The sequence below is a fragment of the Myiozetetes cayanensis genome, unplaced genomic scaffold (genome assembly GCF_022539395.1).
Source record: "Myiozetetes cayanensis isolate MyiCay16 unplaced genomic scaffold, myiCay2020 scf48, whole genome shotgun sequence".
Classification (NCBI taxonomy): Eukaryota; Metazoa; Chordata; class Aves; order Passeriformes; family Tyrannidae; genus Myiozetetes; species Myiozetetes cayanensis.
Window position 1 is genome coordinate 214548 of NW_026087720.1, and position 17935 is coordinate 232482.

Consider the following 17935-nt stretch of genomic DNA (forward strand, 5'->3'; position numbering starts at 1 on the left):
GCGTGTGGGAGCAGGGGCGGCCATGGAGGGGGCGCGGGGCATCCACCACGAGATCGCCTCCCTCAAAGGTACCGGGGTGAGGGGACACGGGGGGAGTCCCAGGGCCAAGCCCAAGGGGACCAGCGGGGGCTCCGCGAGCCGGGGAGGGTTCCGCGTCCCGGGAGGCTCCAGTCGCGCTGCATCCCTCCTGTGCGTGTGTCGCAGCGCGGACAGGAGAGCGGGTGTCACTGGGCCATCACCGGCATCACGCAGTGTTACCCGGTGTCACAAGCATCACTCGCTATCACGGAGGCCCTGCCAGGCACCACCGGGCCGGGCTCCGGGGCACTGCCGTGTTACCGTGCCGCGTTAACGTGCCGTGTTACCATGAGAGTGCCGGGCCGTGTTACCACGCCGCGCCGCAGAGCCGGGGCGCTGGGGCGTGAGTAACGGGCTCCGGTGGATGCCGGTCACGGGGCTGCTGGCGGCCACTGGCTCCTGTGTCACCGCAGCGGGCAGAGAGCCACCGCGGGCCCGGCACCCGGCACCGCAGCGAGCCACCGAGCCGGGGTCGGGCTGGAACGGAGCCCGGTGAGGGTGAGGGTGGACTACGCGAGGGTGAGGATGGACCCGGCGAGGGTAGGGATGGACCCCGGGAAGGTGGGGATGGACCCAGCGAGGGTGGGGATGGACCCGGCGAGGGTAGGGATGGACCCCGGGAGAATCGGGATGGGATGGACCCCGGGAGAGTCGTGGCACCCGACAGCCGCGGCGGAGCCGCAGGCCCCGCGGGGGGGATGCCAGGCGATGTCCGCTCCCGCAGAGCCGGGGCTGCTATGAGGTTGATTTATGGTGAGAACCGTCGGAACCACGGGACACCCGCCGGCACCGGGACCTACGCCAGTGCTGGGACCCCCGCCGGCCCCGGCCTCATTAAGAGCCGGTCTCTGGCCGCGGTGCCCTCCGCAAACAGCCGCGGCTTTGTTCCGCTGGCCATGGGGAGCCCTGCGGCCTCGCCAGACCCCGGCACTGGCACCGGCACCGGTGCTGGCTCCGGGAGGGCAGCGCCGGGCCCGTGGCCAGGAGCCACTGCCCGCCCCAGATCTGGGGGGCTGCCCCCGCTGGGCTGCCCGAGGGCGCCGTGGGCCGGAGGCTCGGGGGGCACGGGGCGTGCACAGGATTGCATGGGGGTGCCCCCAGTGCCGCGTGCCGGCAGCCGATGTCCCCTGCCCCCCCTGAGGTGCGACGCTGTCGGGACGCGGAGCTGTGGGGCCGGTGCGGGGGCGCTGGCAGCGTGGAGCAGAGCGTGAGGGACTCTTTCCCAGTGGGTGCAGAGGGGTGCCGGCACCCTGCCCGGAGCGGGGCAGCGGTGGGACGCTGGCGATGGCCTCACTGTCACATCGCGTTGGATCACGGCGGGCGGCGGGCGCTGACGCGGCACTTCCCAGTGGCAGCCGCCGGCGCGGCCGTGACCCCGTTGCGGGCAGGGGGTGCGGGGCCACGGCTGGGGGGGACACGCTCCTGCTGCCCCCCATTGCTGCCCCCCATCACTTCCCCAACAATCCCTCATCTCTGCCTCAGAACACTCCCACATCTCTGCCCCATTCCTGCCTTCCATCACTGCCCCATCTCAGCCCTCTATCACTCCCCCCATCATTCACCCCCATCTCTGCCTCTCATCACTCCCCCAGCACTCCTCCCATCACTGCCCCATCTCTGTTCCCCATCATTTCCCCAACACTCTCCTATTGCTGCACCATCTCTGTTCCACCCGTCTCTGCCCCCTCTTGCTGCCCCCTTGCTTTCCCCATCTATTCCCTGCTGGGGTTCTGGGGTACCATGGGGCTGGGGGGGTGCTCTGTGGTGCCAGACATGCTTGTGGGGGTTCAGGCAGTTGATTGATGCTCTTCCAGGGGATTCCATTTGGGGAGATGGGCACCCCAGTGTCCCTGGTGCCCCTGGCCACTGCACCAGCTGTAGCAGGGGTGCCCGGTGTTGAGGGCCCTCAGCAACGGGGGTCCTGTTCCCCCACCCTCCTTTGGCCCCCGGGATCGGGAGTTGAGGAAGTTGCACAAGTCTTTGTAGGCCCCCTCCTCCATGATGCCAGCGTGGTTGCATCACCCATCTGTGAGTTTGGTGTCCCTGTGGCCTGTCAGCTCTGGGGTGGGCCATGCTCAGGTCACTGCTCCCCCGCCAGTAAGTCCCAGTGAACCCCATTTGCCAGTCCCAGTAGTGCCGTTGGCAGGGACTGAGGTGCCAGGGATGGTGTTCTCAAGGACCACAGCATTCCCCCCTCCCCCCCCATGCCAGGGGGCTCCTGCAGTCTTGTACTGTCCCTGTGCCCCAGCCTCAGCATGCTGGGCCAGAGGAGCCCTGGGGGGGTTAATCCCCTTTTGGGGGCTGTGGGGCTGGGATCTCCCTGGCATGGGGCAGCCCCCAGCAGGGGGAACCCCTGGCACCTCAGTTCGTCCCAGAGTCCCTCCTGCTCCATGATGTGAGTGCTGACACTCACTCCTACCTCACACGGAGCCTGGGTGTGCCCATGGGGGGTCCCCAGTGCCGAATCTCTTCCCACGATGGAGCTTGGGGGTCCCACTGCTGTGCCAAGGGCCGTGCCAGGTGGCGCTGAGGGGGTGTTGGGCAGTTGTCCTTGCCGGGGGGGGGCTCAGAGGGTGGCTGCAGGGGGCAGCTGCCTCGTCCCCATCTGCCACCCGGGGGGCGTGGTGGGGGACAGCTGTGCCACTGCCACGCCTGTGTCACTGCTGGGGAATATGGGGGCGATGTGGGATCCCCCTGGGGCTGCTCCCCTGGTATAAACAGGGGCAGGAGCAGAGCAAACATCGACGTGGCAGGATGTGGCCGCCCAGCCCTGCCTGTGCCCCTGCCTATACGCCTGACCGTCCCCCTGCCCGACCCCTACCTGCAGCTCTGCCTGCAGCCCGGTGGTGCGCGATGCTCGGGCGGGGCGTGGGCGCCACGTCCCCGGCTCAGGGCTCCCCCCGGGCTTAGGGCTCTCCCCCGGGCTCAGGGATCCTCCGGGCTCAGGGTGCTCCCCCCTCCTTGTTCAGAGACCTCCCCGAGCTGAGGGCTGTCCCCGGTCAGGGTCTCCTGGCTCAGGGTCCCCCTCCCGGGCTCAGGGTCCCCCCCGGCTCAGGGTCTCCCTGGGAGCTCCGTGGGGCTGGTCCTGGGGCGGAGGCGGGGCGGGACCCGCAGGGATTCCCACGCAGGAACCGGCCGGGTGGGTCGGGGCGGGGGGGGAGAAGTGGGGGCGGGTCCGGCCATCCCCCCCCCGGGCGGAAGCCGAGGCCGGGGAGGGGCCGGTGGTGAGTCAGGGCTGGGCCTGGGGCCCCCCCGGCCTCCCTGACCCCCCCGAACGGGGGTGGAGCTGCCGCCGTTCCGACTGTGCCGGCAGCCAGCGCTGCGCCGTGCCGGATCGCGCCAGGACGTGCCGGGCCATACTCAGCTGTACTGGACCGTACTGGGCTGTGCCAGGCCATACCGAGACGAACTGGACCGTACTGGGCTGGACTGGACCGTACTGAGCAGTATTGGACTGTACTGGACTGTACTGGATCATACTGGGTTAGGCTGAGCTGGGCCGTACTGGGCTGTACCATACGGAGCTCTACCGGACCATACTGAACAGCGGTGAGGCGTAACTGAGCCCTGTCCCCTGTGCGGTGCCCTCTGCTGTGCCACCCGTGCCATGGTGGCAGGGATGCTGATGCCGCTGGAGCGGCTCCGCTCCATCCTGGAGCTGCTGTTCCGCGAGGGCGTTCTGGTGGGAGAGCGGGACGGGTGCCCCCGGCGCACCCACCCGCAGCTGCCCGGCGTGGCCAATGTGGAGGTTCGGCGCGCCATGGCCTCGCTGCACTCCCGCGGCCTCGTGCGCCAAACGGCTGCCTGGCGACACCTCTACTGGTACCTGACCGACGCTGGCATCGCCCACCTGCGCCAGTACCTGCGCCTGCCGCCCGACGTTGTCCCGCGCTCCCTGCAGCGCATCCCACGCCCCGCCGCCCCACGCCCCGACACCCGCCGTGCAACCACCAGCACTGGCACTGGCACCCACCGGGCACGTCCCACCGGCAGCGACCGGCTCTACCGCAGGAAGGATGAGGGCGAGCAGCACGTGGAGCCCGTCACTGTTGCTGCAGGGCAGGGGGTGTCCCAGCTGTCCCTGCAGCCCAACCTGGCCGCAGGTACTGACCAGAACCCTGGGGTGCCGCCTGTGCTCTTGTGGGTGGGGGCACCTGAGCCCCTCTGCTTCCAGGGATGGCTGTGGCCCCCTGGTGCCCGGCCAAAGATGGGGTGGGGGACACCTGCAACTCCATTGCTGCCTGGGGAAGGAGGAGGGTGCTGGGGGGCTCCTCGCTGTGCCTCCCTGAGCCCACGGGGACCTTGTGGGCTGGAATGGTCCCTGGGCGCTGGGAGGACCGGGGTGCAGTGAGGTGACTCCCTGGGGTCCCCAAGAGGTTGGTGGGGTGCTAGGGACCCTGCATGCTGCAGGAGTGTCACTGCTGCCGCCTCCCCCCCCGGTCTCTCCATGGTGGGGAGGGGACAGTGTCATGGGGAAACTGGGCTGTGGGGGGCCGTGCGTGGGGACTCTGCACCTCCAAGGCCCCCTGCTGTGCCCAGGGTGGGTTGGAGAGACGGCAGCAGCTGGGGCGGGCAGGGCTGGTGGGGAGGGGGCTGCGACTGCGGGGGGTCCCCAACCCCGCCTCCCCCGCGACACGCGATCCCGACACACGATCGGCGGCAGCTGGACCCGGCGGGGGTGCGGGGCGTTCCGTATCCCACACCCCTTCCCCCCCCCCGGGCGGGGCAGCTGCGGCGGCGCCCCGAGGCGGTGGTGAGGGCCCCCCCGCACACCCCGGGCTGTGAGTCAGCCCGTGGCCGTGGGCAGCCGCCGCCGGTCCAAGTTTCCAGCCCGGAGGCGCCGAGCCTGGTCCCTGCCAGCGCCGTGAGTCACCGGCCAGAGGGGGGGCCGGGCCCGCGGCGCTGCTGCCCCGTAGGTGCGGGTCCTGCGCGGGCAGTACCCACGTCCCGCGGGGACAGAGGAGTTCCCCCGAGCTCTGTCCCGTGGGTCGCACCCCGCGTCGGGCTCCGAGGCTGCGGTCGCTGCCCGACCCCCGGGTGGGGCGCGATCCTGCAGCCTCGGCCGTCCCGTCCAGTCCTTCCGTGCCAGCTGATCCGGATCCGGGTTTTCCCTCCGCCCGGCGAGGCGCTGCCGGAAAATCCGGCCTGGATTGCCGGCTGGCGGGGACGGGGTCGCTGCGGCGCGGGGCTGCGGGGTCCCCGCGGGGCAGAGCGGATCCCGGTGCCCCTCCGGCACCCCCTTTTTTCCCCGGCTCGGGGGACGGGGCAGCCTCCTTCATGGCGGGGGCATGCCGGGTCCCTTAGTCCCGGTGTCACGACGTCCCCAGAGGTGGCGGTAGGGTGACCCCTCCCCACCGGTGCTGGGGGGCCCGGGGGTCCCAGGGTGCCGCCGCGGCCGCCCCGTCCCGCCCCCACCCGTGTCATGTTCTAACTCGGGCTCGGTGACGGGCCCTGGTTATTTATATCGGCGCCCGCTCCCTGCCTGCCCCCCCGCCCCCGCCGCCACCGGCGGAGCCGCGCTGTGCCCTCGCTCCGCGCTCCGCACCTGTCCGCACCCTGCTCGCACCTGCCCGCACCCTGCCTTGCCCATGAAGGTCGTACCGGGTGGGTGAGACCGGGGGGACTGCGGAAAGGACGGGGACGGGGGGCTGGCGCCGCCGGGGCGCTTGTCCCGGGATATAAAAAGCCAGGATGGGGGGAACACGACGCGGGGGGGGACACGGCACGGGGAGAACGCGAGGGGGCCGTGCCGGTGCGGCGGGCAGGAGGCGCCTCCGCGTCGCGGCCCGGGAGGGGTTAAGGCGGAGCGGGCGCTGCCCCGGGGGGGCGGGCGCTGGTCCGTCCCTGCCCCGCCGAGCCCAGCCGGTTCCGTGCCCGTCCCGTGTCCCGCATGGAGGACACCGGGTCCCTGTTCCCGTCGCTGGTGGCGGCGGGACATGCAGCATCCCTCGCCCTGGTCTGGTACTGGCGGCGGCGGCGGGACGAGCCGGGGGGCACCGGTGAGTTCGACTCCCCTCAGTCCTCCCCCGGCTCCGCTCGGCTCGGCCCCTCGCCCCGCCCACCCGCCGTGGGGAGGGGGGGTGCGGCACGACACCTGCAGCTCCGCTGCGTCCTGAGTGGGTGGGGGTCCTGAGGGGGGACTCACCGCCCGTGCGGGGAGGGACGAGGGAAGAGACCTACTGCCCTGGGTTCTGGGGAGCTTCACCTGCCATGGGGGAGCATGCCTTGGGGGAGCATCCCGATGGGGGGGCGGGATGCAGCACTAGGTGGTACCCAGAAGTGACTCAGCATTGATGAAGCGTGACATCCCTCCCCCCAGCGATACCATTAGGAGTGGGCAACTCGGCAGCAGCCCCTCAGCGCGGAGGTGGCTGCCCAAACCCTCCCCCTGCATCCCCATCCCGAGATGTGAAGGTGCCTATTATTTTTTGGGAGAGGGATCTGGTGACAGGGGGGCCCGGGAAGGGCCGAGCGGGTGCTGGTGTCTGGGGGTTCCATGAGACCCCCCCACACCCTCTGCCGGCGCGAACCCAGCCACCTGCATCCATCCCTGCGGTCGGGGCGCTGGCAGTGGCCGCGGCCCCCCCTCCCGGTACTTTCCAGGGCGTTGGCTGCGGTTTCCGTAGATCTGTGTTCGGCACTGGGCACAGTCACGCGGCCGCCGCCGTGCCGGGACGGCTCCGCTCCCGCGGCCGCCACGCTGGGAAACCACTGCTGGGCCCACGGCCGGTGGGAGACGCGGAGGCCGCGGCCGCTGCCGGTGCCGGTGCCAGATAAGGCGGGCAGGGCACCTTGGCTGGGCTGGAGCCCTCGCTGCTCCCTGCCGGGGGGGTCGCTGTCCCTGGCGCCGGCCCAGTCCGAAGGGCACCCCCAAGGTCGCACCTGCTGAGGCCCATCATCCCGCCGCGCCGAGCCCCCCCCCACCAGCTGGGGGATGCCAGGAGGCTCCGGCAGTACTGGCCGCTCTCGGTGGTGCCGGGGTCTGCACCTCTGCGATCCCTCGGGGGGATTTCCACCGGTGGTCTCTATGCTGGGTTGCTCCTCGCCAGGGCAGTGGGGTTGTTTGAACATTGTTCCTGGAACCCGTGGAGGGGTCGGGATGGGGATTGCCGGGTGCCAACAAGGGGCTGCCCGGTGCCCGCGGGAGGCTGATCGGTGATCACGACAGGTTGCCTGATACCTGCGAGGGGGCTGCCCAGTACCCATGGGGGCTGCCTGGTGGCCGCAGGGTGCTGCCCGGTGCAATGAGGGGCTGTACCAGGCGCTCTTGGTGGCGGTTTCGGCACATTGTCAGGGCAGATGTTTTCAAGGGACATCACGGCCCAGCCAGAGCTCCTGTCTGTGTCTCTGTCCCCGTGCCTGTGGGGCTGGGGGCCAAAAGGCTGGAGGGGCGGGGGAGCCGTGGCAGAGCTTAGCGGGCTGGTGACGGCGCCGGCTGGTTTTGGCAGCAGGATGCCGCTGTTTGTTTGGCCCCGCTCCGGTTTCCAAGGCTGCCAGAGACGTGGCGGCAGTGGGCGGAGGGGGCCCCCAGAGGTTTGGGAACCCCCCTTTGTCCCCCCTTTCCGCTCCACTCAGCTTTTCCACTGTGCTGGCAGCTCTGGCTGTGCCAGGTCGGGAGGATCGGATGCTGCTGCTGGCCGCAGCCATGACTCACCGGCCTCGAGGGGCCGTGGCTGGCAACCACGGGCATCCCCGGCACGGTCCCCCCGGCACCGCCTCTGGCATCCTTGGGGAGGCTCTTCCTGCTACTGTCCCACATTCTCCATGGTGGAGCCGTGGGAAGCATGTTGGAGCCGTGGGAAGCGTGTCGGAGCCGTGGCAGCGTGCGGGAAGCGTGGCGGGTGCGGCACGCACATCCCGCGGGACACGTGTCCTGTTCCAGGCGGTGTTCCCCGCTCGCCGGGCGCTATCGCTCTGGCTCGGGTTCCCCCTGCTGCCCGCAGCTCCTTATCTCTGCAGCACAGATGGGATGTGGCCACTGCCGTGGGGCTGAGCCGTGGGTCGGCACTGTGCCATGCCGTGATCTGCCGTGCCCAGCCCCCACACCTGGGCCTTGCTGCTGGCCTGGCTCATTCTGGCTGGTTTTTGCCGTGCTGGGTTTTGACACAAGACCCCCGAGGCCCTCTGAGACCCCTTTGCTCCCTCTGGCAGGGATGTGCCCAGCTCTAAGAGCCCTCCAGCACTCCGGGTGATGACAGGGGTTGCAACCGACTCTGAACCACTTGGGTGTCTCCCTGACCAGGGTTCCTGTGCCATGGCATGCCTGTACTGTGCCATGCCCATGCCGTGCCTGTGCCCATGGCTCGTGGTCCGAGCCCCTCTGGCTTTGTCCTAGCTGCCTGTTGTGCTCTGCCTGTGGCCGTGCCGGCTCGGGGGGTTCCCAGTGCAGCAGCTGTGGGTGGGCTCCACGTTGCCTGGGAGCAGGAGGAGCCGGGCTGGCGGAGGCCGTGGGCTGAGTGAGTCACTGGCCGTGGCTCCGGCCGCGCTCCAGGCACAGATCCCGCCGCGCTCCCACCAGACGCGGCCGGACGCCGAGCAGGGCGGGGGGGCGCCGAGGCCGGGACGCGCGATGGGCTTTGCACTCTGCTGTGGGTGCTGCTGCGGGCCAGGAACAGGTGACCTGCGGGCCGGGGGGTCGGAAGGCGGTGTTTCCACCTTGGCGTCCCCCAGAACCCCCTTCCCTGTCGCAGACGCCTTCCCGGCACAGCTCGGTCCGGCCCGGCGTGTGCCGGGGGTCTCATCTGGCCTCGGGGCAGGGATGGTAGGATGCGGCATGGGGCGCACGGGGTCCCTGCTGCTCGGGGGTTGTTGGTGCTGTGGGGATCCACTGGAAAACACACTGAGGGCTCCCCTCGGCACAGGGACCCTTTGTAGGGCCTATGGGGAGAGGAAGCCGGAAGGGATGGGTGCTGAAGTGAGGTTTGGGTGCTGGGGGGCATGAGCTGCCCCCACCCCCCGGGAGCTCTGTGTGTGGGTAGGGGGTCGGGATGTGGGTGCTGGAGACGTCGGGGTGCCCCGTGTCTGCAGTACTGGGTGGTCCTGGGGGCACGGGGCAGAAGGGTGCAGGCGGGGGCGCAGGGTTCCAGCACCGGGGGCCCGAGTGCAGAAGGAGAGGTCCTGACCGGAGATCGCCCCGGGGTGTGGGGTGGGGTTTCCCTCCAGGTCCCTCCGGGTTTTAGGGATGGGGTGTACCCCCGGGGGTAGCAGGGACGGAGTGCGCCCCCAGCTCTCCCGGTTTGCTTAGTGGGGTGTCTCCCTCGGGTGCAGGGTGGAGTGTCACCCCCGGGTACCCCCGGTCTCCCCGGGTGCTGCGGGTGGTGGCGCAGCCGGGACCACGGGGGGCGGGGCGAAACGGGGCGGGTGCCGCCCGTCCCTCCCCCCCCGCCCGTCCCGTCCGCCCGGTGCCGCCGGTCGGTCCCGGCGGTGGGTCCGTCGGTTGGTCAGTGGTCAGTGCGTCCTGTCCCGTCCGGTGGAGCGGCGCGGCCATGTCGGGTCCCGGTCCCGGCGGGGACTGGCTGAGCGGCGGCTCCGAGCCCGAGCGGCGGCGGTTCCTGAGCGCCCGGCTCTGCTGCACCGGTGACCGAGGGGGAGCGGGGCCGAGAGAGGGTGGGGGCGGCCAGGGTGTGTCCCGGGGTGGGGAGGCGGGGGGTAACTCGCGGCGAGAGCGCGGGAGCGGCGGGACGGGGGGACACAGGAGCGGTGGGGCCAGCGGGGGAAAACGGGGAGGGGCGGGGTCTCCCGGAGCATTTGTGCCACTCCTCCTCTGTGACCCCGCCCCCAGAGCCCCGGGGCCGTGCTGAGCTGCGCTGAGTTGGGACGGGCTCAGCCGGGAGGATGTGAGTGCGTGTGTTAGTGTGTGTGTTGTTCTGTGTGTACCTGTGGGTGTGAGCGTGTGTGTGTGTGTGTGTGTGTGTGTGTGCTGCTGCATGCCTGCACATGTGTGTGTGCACCTGTGGGTGGGACTGTACATGTATGTACTTGTGTATATCTGTGCACACGTGTGTGTGTACATGTGTATGCCCCTGCACACATATCTGGGAGCAGTGATGTGTATGTACTCCACTGAATGTGAGTGTGTGCACATTTGTGTGCTGACACATCCATGTGTCTCTGTGTGTGTAAGTGCACCCGTGTGTGTCTGTGCAGGTGTGTATATGAGCACCTGTGTGTGTGCCCCTGCATACATGTGTGGGGGTGATGGGGGAGTGTATGCACCTGTGTGTGCCTGTGCACATGTGAGCATGCATGTGAGTGTGTGTGTGCACATGTGTGTGAGTCTGTGTGTGATGCTGCACATGCATGTGTGTGTCCGTGGGTGTGCACACGCCTGGCTCCCCCGTGCCCTCGCCAATGGGGTGCACACGCCAATGGGGTGCCCCCCCCCCCAGTGGGGTGCCTCTGTGTCATAGAATCATAGAATTAACTGGGTTGGAAGAGACAGACCTCCAAGATTATCAAGTCCAAACCTTGATTCAACCCCACTGTGATTACTAGGTCATGGCACTCAGTGCCACATCCAGACTCATCTTAAAAACCTCCAGGGATGGTGAATCACCACCTCTCTGGGCACACCATTCCAATGCCTGATCACTCTCTCTGTAAAGAACTTCTTTCTAATGTCCAACCTAAACCTCCCCTGGCAGAGTTTAAATCTGTGCCCTCTTGTCCTATTGCTGATTGCCTGGGAGAAGAAAACATCCCCCACCTGGCTACAACCTCCTCTCAGGTAGTTGTAGAGAGTGATGAGGTCACCCCTGAGCCTCCTCTTTTCCAGACTAAACAACCCCAGCTCCCTCAGCCTCTCCTCAGGGGACCTGTGCTCAAGTCCCTTCACCAGCCTAGTTGCTCTTCTCTGGACCTGCTCCAGCACCTCAATGTCCTTCCTGAACTCAGGGGCCCAGAACTGAACACAATACTCAAGGTGTGGCCTCACCAGCACTGAGTACAGGGGAAGGATCACTGCCCTGCTCCTGCTGGCCAGACTGTTCTTGATGCAGTTCAGGATGCCATTGGCCTTCTTGGCCACCTGGGCACACTGCTGGCTCATGTTCAGCCTCCTGTCAATCAGCACCCCCAGGTCCCTTTCCACCTGGCTCCTCTCCAGCCACTCTGTGCCCAGCCTGTAGCGCTGCAGGGGTTGTTGTGGCCAAAGTGCAGGACTCGGCACTTGGCCTTGTTGAACTTCATCCCACTGGAATCAGCCCGACTCTCCAGACTATCCAGGTCTCTCTGCAGAGCCCTCCTGCCTTCCAGCAGATTGACACTCCCTCCCAACTTAATGTCGTCTGCAAATTTGCTAATGATGGACTCAATCCCCTCATCTAAATCATCGATAAAGATGTTAAACAGGACTGGGCCCAGCACTGATCCCTGGGGGACACACTGGTGACTGGATCCCAACTGGATGCAGTCCCATTCCCCACCACTCTCTGGGCCCAGCCATCCAGCCAGCTCTTAACCCAGCACAGAGTGCCCTGTCCAAGCCGTGGGTTGCCAGCTTTTCCAGGAGTATATTATGGGAGACAGTGTCAAAGGCTTTGCTGAAATCCATATAGACCACATCTACAGCCTTCCCCTCATCCACCAGGCGGGTCACCTGATCGTAAAAGGAGATCAGGTTGGTCAGACAGGACCTGCCCCTCCTAAACCTGTGCTGGCTGGCTCTGATCCCTTGTCCATCCTGTAGGTGCTGTGTGATTGCACTCAGGATGATCTGCTCCATAACCTTGCCAGGCACTGAGGTCAGGCTGACAGGCCTGGAGTTTCCCAGGTCCTCCTTGCAGCCCTTTTTGTAGATCAGTGTGACATTCACCAACTTCCAGTCGTCTGGGACCTCCCCAGAGAGCCAGGACCGTTGGTAAATAATGGAGAGCGGCTTGGTGAGCTCTTCTGCCAGCTCCCTCATCACCCTAGGATGGATCCCCTCTGGTCCCATGGACTTGTGTGGATCCACGCTGCCCCATGTGCCATTTCTCCCTCATCAGGACACTTGCACACCTGTCACCACGGGTAATCCCGGTGGTGACCCCCTCCCCCAGTGCTGACACCTTTCCCCCGGTGCTGACCTCCCCCCACGGTGCTGACACCCCGAGGCCCCGCTGGTGCCGGCGGCTTCCCGGACCGGTGCCAGGAGTCCCCACTGTGCCCCGCTGCCCTGTTGCCCCGTCTGGGTTCGTGGCGGTGCTGCTTGGGCCCGACGCCAGGCAACTGGTGCTGTCGCCCCGCTGCCGGCAGCTCCCGTTCCCCGCCCGCGGCCGCGGGTGCCGCAGGGTGCGGGTGCTCGGCACGGTGCCTAGGTGAGGGAGGCTCAGCGGGTCCCGGGGGCTCCTTCGGAGCCCGGCGGACGGGAGACGCCGTGGGAGGGAGCCGGGCCGGCCCGGCGGCGTCGGCACCCGCGGGCGAGACTGTGGTGCTCCTGCCCGGCCGGCCCGGCTGGCCTGGGAGCCGCCGGGGGTGGGAGCCGCCGGGGCCGGGAGCCGGGAGCCGCCTGCCCTGGGAGCCGCGGAGGCCGGTGCCAAGAGCCGCCCCGTCAGGTCTTCAAAGCGCCTGCCCCGCCCCCGCCTCGTCCCTCCGGTCGGTACCTGCCGGTGCCAGGGTGCCGGAGCCGAGGGAATGCCGGTGCCGGGGGTGCCAGAGCGGCGGTGCCGTCCCGCCCCTCACCCCGGCGCGGTCCCGGGCTCTCGGCCGCGCCGTGGAACCCTCCGGCCCCGGCTCGGCACGTCGGAGCAGCTCAGCCGGTGTGAGCAAGGTACCAATCCGGCGCGGTGCCGCCTGTATCACCGCCCTGGCAGTACCACGGCCACTGCCCTGTCCCTCTGCCGCCCTGCGCCCTTCGCGTCCTGATGCCCATGGGCTGCCGTAGCTGCGGCTCCCGGGTGCCCCTGTCCACCCTGACGTGCGTCAGCCGCGCTCCCATCGTGCTCCGGACGCCCGATGTGCCTGTGCCAGATGTGCTTGTGCCAGATGCGCCTGTGCCAGATGCGCTCTCGGCGGAAAAATGTGCGTGCCGGGGCCGGGGCCGGGGCGGGCAGGGCCGGTGCCGCCCGCATTCCGCGGCGGCCGCGCTGGCTCTTCCCCAGCGGGCACTGGGCCGGCACTGGTTGCCGCTCCCTGACGGGCCCCCCCACCCACGGGGTGTCACGGGTGGGTGTCACAGGGGGTGTCACCGGTGGGCGGGTGCTGGCGAGGCTCCCCGTGGCGCCGCGGGCGCGTGGTTGGACCGTGAGTCACGGTGAGACGGAGCCGCGGTCCCGTGTCCTTGGACTCCACACCGGTGTCGGGTGTGGAAACTGACGTGGGTGTTGGGGTGTAGGTGTAGATGTTGGGGTGCAGAACATAGGCCTCGGGGCACTGCTGTGTATGTTGGGGTACAGACCTGGGAGCTGGGGTGCAGATGTGGGTGCTGGGGCCCAGGCTGTGTCAGGCTGGCAGTGCTCAGGGTGCCTGAGGCTGTACTTTCCCCAGCAGCTGCCACCCCTGCTATGGGTGATGTGGGTGACATTGGTGACATGGATGACATGGGTGCCGTGGGTGCTGCCATCAGCAGAGCTGTCAGCCCCGTGCTGCTCTGAGGGGCTGGGGACTCCCATCCTGTGCCAGCTCCTCTGGGGATCCCCAACTCTGAAAGCCCCAAGGAGGGACGTCCCAGGGGGATACAGCACCTAGTGGGGTGCAACACCCAAAATCCCCCTGTGGTTCCCATGGCCAGCAGTGTCACCCTGTCAGGGGAATGCAGTGGGAGATGGGTCCCTGGGGAGGGGCATTCCTCCAGTGATGCCAATACCCCTGCCCAACGTGAGCACCCGTGGGTGCCACGGGGCACAGAGTGGGGTGTTGGGTGCTGTCCTGGGGTGCTTGGTGTGGGTGGAACCACTGGCAGGGGTGGGAGCAGCCACTGGTGTGAGCAGGGGGCACCTGGTGGGTCCGTGGGGCTCAGCCTCTCCATTTTCAGGGTCTTGGCAGCCCAGGGGATTGGGACCGTGAACCCCTCAGGAGGGGCCCTGGGACTCTGAGCCCCCCAAGCACAAGACCTGGACCTGGCAAACTTTTGGGGCCTGAGCCCGAGGGTGGGGGAGCAGGAGTCCTCTGGTACCAGGGCATGGTCTGGGGTTGCTGGGAGGTCCCTGGGCTGGGGAAGGAGGTGGTGCCATGGCCCTCAGAGGAGCTGGGGGTCCCAGCTGGGAGCTGAGAGGCCGGGTAACCCTGACCATGGGGCCAGAGGGGTTTTGGGAACCCTCAGTATGGGGCCGGAAGAGTCCTGAGTTGGGAACGTAGGATCCTGGGCCTCTGGGGCTTGTAAATCTTGGGATCTCAAGATGTGGGGACTGGGGGTCTGACATCACTGGGCTGTGGTGTTGGGGGTCCCAAACCCTCAGGGCTTGTTGACCTAGGGGTCCCGAAGCCCTAGGGTGTGTGTGTGTTGGGGGTCCCAAACCCCGGGCTTGCGGACCTGGGGTTCCCAAGGTCCCGGGGTGTGGGGCAGAGGGTCTAGCAGCTCCGGCTGTGAGGATAAAGGTTTCTGAGCACCGCGAGCTTCAGGACCGGTGGTCCCACCCCCCGCTCTCGCAGAGCTGGAGGTCCTGCGACCCCGGACGTTCGGCGGGGGATGCCGGCTTCCCGTGGGGTGCCCCATGGCAGATCCACGGATCTGTGCCCCATTCCGGCTGCCGGCGCGGGAAGGGAAGGGTTAAAGCGGCGCCGTGGGCTTGGGAGTTTCCTGTGGGCAGGGTCGGGGCATGGGGCGGGGGGATGGAGTCCCGTCTCCTCCCCCGGCCGCCCCACTCGCGGCGGGACCGGCAAGGGAGCGGGAGGTGAGACGAGCTGTGTCGGGGCTCAGCCATGTCTCGACAGCGGCGCAACCCGGAGGAGGCTCCGGTGGCGGCCACCCGAACGGGCTCCGAGGACAACCTGTACCTGGCTGTGCTGCGGGCGGCCGAGGGCCGCAAAGGTACCGCGCCGAGGCGTGGGGGGGGAAGCCGCCCCACCATTGCATCCCTCACCTGGGGCGGTGTCCCCAGGGCAGGCTGTGGGACGGACTCCCATACCAGGGCCGTGTCCCGGGGGGAGACCCTCATGCTGGGACAGTGTCCCTGGGGAGGTGTGCCCCCAGGTAGGCTGTGGGGCTTGGCTATGGGGCAAGCTCTCACACCAGGGCGGTGTCCCTGGGGCAGACCCCCACGCCGGGGCAGTGTCCCCAGATTAGTGTCCCCAGGGCAGCCTATGGGGCAGGCTGTGGGTCAGACCCCCAGGCTGGGATGGTGTCCCCGGCAGGCCGTGGGGCAGACCCCTGTCATGCTGGGACAGTGTCCCTGGGGCGGGCTGTGGGGCAGACTGTGGGTCAGACCCCCACGCCGCCGCCCATCCCCATCCCCGGTGCCCGTCGGTCTCTTCCTGCCACGCCCTGCCCAGCCGCTGTGGCCTGGCTGCGGCGGTCGCTCCGCCGCTGCCGTGGAGTGGGCACCGCCGTGGGGACCCTCTGGGTGTCAGTGTTCCCGGCGAGGGTGCCGGGGCGCGGTGCGAGTGCCCCCCGCTCGGTGCGCAGTGTGCCCCACGCTTCCTTCCTTCCTTTCTCTCACACCGCGGCCACTCCCGGCCCGGCACGCCCTGGCTGTGCTACTGTGCTGCTGAGCTGCTGAGCGTCCTCGGGCCCGTGGGGCAATTCTGGGTGCGCGGCGTCCCCAGGTGCTCGCCCGGGTGGGGGGTGTTGGCTGTGGGGTGCTGGGTGCCGCGTGGGCAGATCCCAGCACGCTCCGGCAGGGCAAGACCCGGCACGCGGCACCTGGCTTGCGGTGGTGTGGGCAGGGGGGCGTCCCGGCGGCCAGGGGGTTGGTGGCATTGCCCCACATGCACGGAGTGTCCCCTCTGGTCACCGACCTCTCCCGGGCACCAAACTGGGTCTGGTGCTGGTGGTGACACTGGGGGCCAGGGGGCAGCGGGAACAGAAGGATGGGTGCTGGTAGAGGGGCATGGGGGGTGGGTTTGTTAGTGGGGTGCAGGGCGGTGGGTGGGTTAGCAGGGTGCAGGGCAGTGGGTGGGTTAGTGAGGTGCAGGGCAGTGGGTGCCGGTAGCGGGTGCTGAGGGGTTGGGTCCAGTGCAATCCTGGGTGCCCATCCTGATGCGTCACCATTCCTATCCCATCCCCTAATGACAAGGCAGCGGGCAGGGAGTGCCATGACTCACTGTGGCCCCGTTGGCCCTGTGCCCGTGGCAAGGGGTGTCCCGGGGGTGTAGGGTGTCCCGGGGTGTCCTGTGGCTCTGGCAGTGCAGACAGTGCGTGGGCTCATACTGGTCCCAGGCACATCCCAGCAGGGCCCTGCCCATGGGGCTGGGGCTGTGCTGGGGCTGTGCCAGGACAGACATGCCATGGCCTTGTCCCTATGCTGTACCTTTCCCACTTGGTCAGTGCCTAGAGAGCCCAGGGCAGCGCTGGGGCTCCCTCCCCACTGTGGTGCCAGAGTCTCAGGGCTGGGTGGGTACCCCATGCTCTCTCTGGTGCTGGTGGCTGCTGATGGGCACTGATAGGTGCTGGCGGGTGCTGGCACAGTGCTGGCACGCTGGGGCCGATCCCCGTTAGCTGTTTCCTTCCCCCACACCCCGTGACTCACCGTGGTTCCCCAGAGCTCTTGGTTCATCGTTTCCTGCACCAGCTGTGCCCTGCGGTGCCGCCAGCGGGGCCTGGTTCTTGCTGTGCTGTGATCCAGGTGCCGCCAGCTCACCTGTCCCTCTCCTCTCTTGCAGATGAGCGAGATCGTGTCCAGAAGAAAACTTTCACCAAATGGGTCAACAAGCACCTCATCAAGGTACAGGCGCTGCCAGTCCAGTGGGCACCGCTGCCCCAGCAGACCCCAGACCTTAGCCCTGGAAGCACCCCCAGTTGCAGCCCCCCGTGCTGGCATTGCCAAGGACGTGGGCAGCGGAGGGTACCCCGTGCCAGTGCAAGTTCTTTTGTGCCTCACCAGTAGTCGAGGCCTCTCGGCTGCCTCCATGGTGGGGGTCTGTCCTTGCAGGCAGGAGCTGCCCCCCTGCTGTCCTCCCATGTGTTCCAGGAGGGGATGGTGCCCCTGGCATGTGGGAATGTGTCCTGGGCTTTGACACCCTTGGTTCTGTCCCACTCATGTGGTCCCCGTTCCCTGCCATCGTGCCGGTGCCCATCCCTACAGTGTGGTGGGCAGAGCCCCACCTTAGCACTCAGCACATACTGGGATGTCCTGCAGCCCCCGTGGTGACGTGCCTCCACATGTCCCCAGCCCCACAGTGCCACCACAATGCCACCACCCCCAGTCCACCCTGGGTCCTCTCTTTGCTCTGTCGTAACTGCTGTCTTCTCTCTGCCCTGTGCAGCATTGGCGAGCAGAGGTAGGTCCTTCCTCTCTGTGTGTCCCACCGTGCTCTTCCTCTTCACACACCTTCCACTTCCCTCACTGGGGATGGATCCCTGGGGCTGCCAGCGTGGTGGGCAGCAGGTCCAACCCAGCATGGTGGGCAGCAGGACCCTGTGCATGCCAGAGTGATGCTGGAGTGATGCCAGAACAATAGTGGATCCATCCTGGCACCGTGGGGGGAGTTGCTGTGTGTGTTTGGGGGGATGTGGCACTGGGGGCACCAGCTGTGCTTGGGGCCGTGTGTGAGCGCCCGCTGCACTGAGTGGTCACTGGGCGCCCACCCCAGTGCTGACTGGCAGGGATGGGGGGCGCTCGGTTGTCCCCAGCCCCCCTGACACCGTCGCTGTCCCCTCAGGCGCAGCGCCACGTCAACGACCTGTACGAGGACCTGCGGGATGGGCACAACCTCATCTCGCTGCTGGAGGTGCTCTCGGGGGACACGCTGGTAGGTGCCGCGCTGCCCCTGCCCCGTGCTG

The 17935-nt window shown here is 68.1% G+C and overlaps 1 protein-coding gene across 1 annotated transcript in view; it reads left to right on the forward strand.

Annotated features, from left to right (window-relative positions):
- The first annotated feature begins 3482 nt into the window (after positions 1-3482).
- The window catches only part of PLEC (plectin), a 68284-nt gene continuing 53831 nt past the window's right edge, over positions 3483-17935 (forward strand). Inside the window, 3 exon segments of the mRNA XM_050331079.1 lie at positions 3483-4181; positions 16816-16877; positions 17815-17904. Coding sequence (XP_050187036.1) covers positions 3686-4181; positions 16816-16877; positions 17815-17904 — 648 coding nt within the window. The 5' untranslated portion in view covers positions 3483-3685.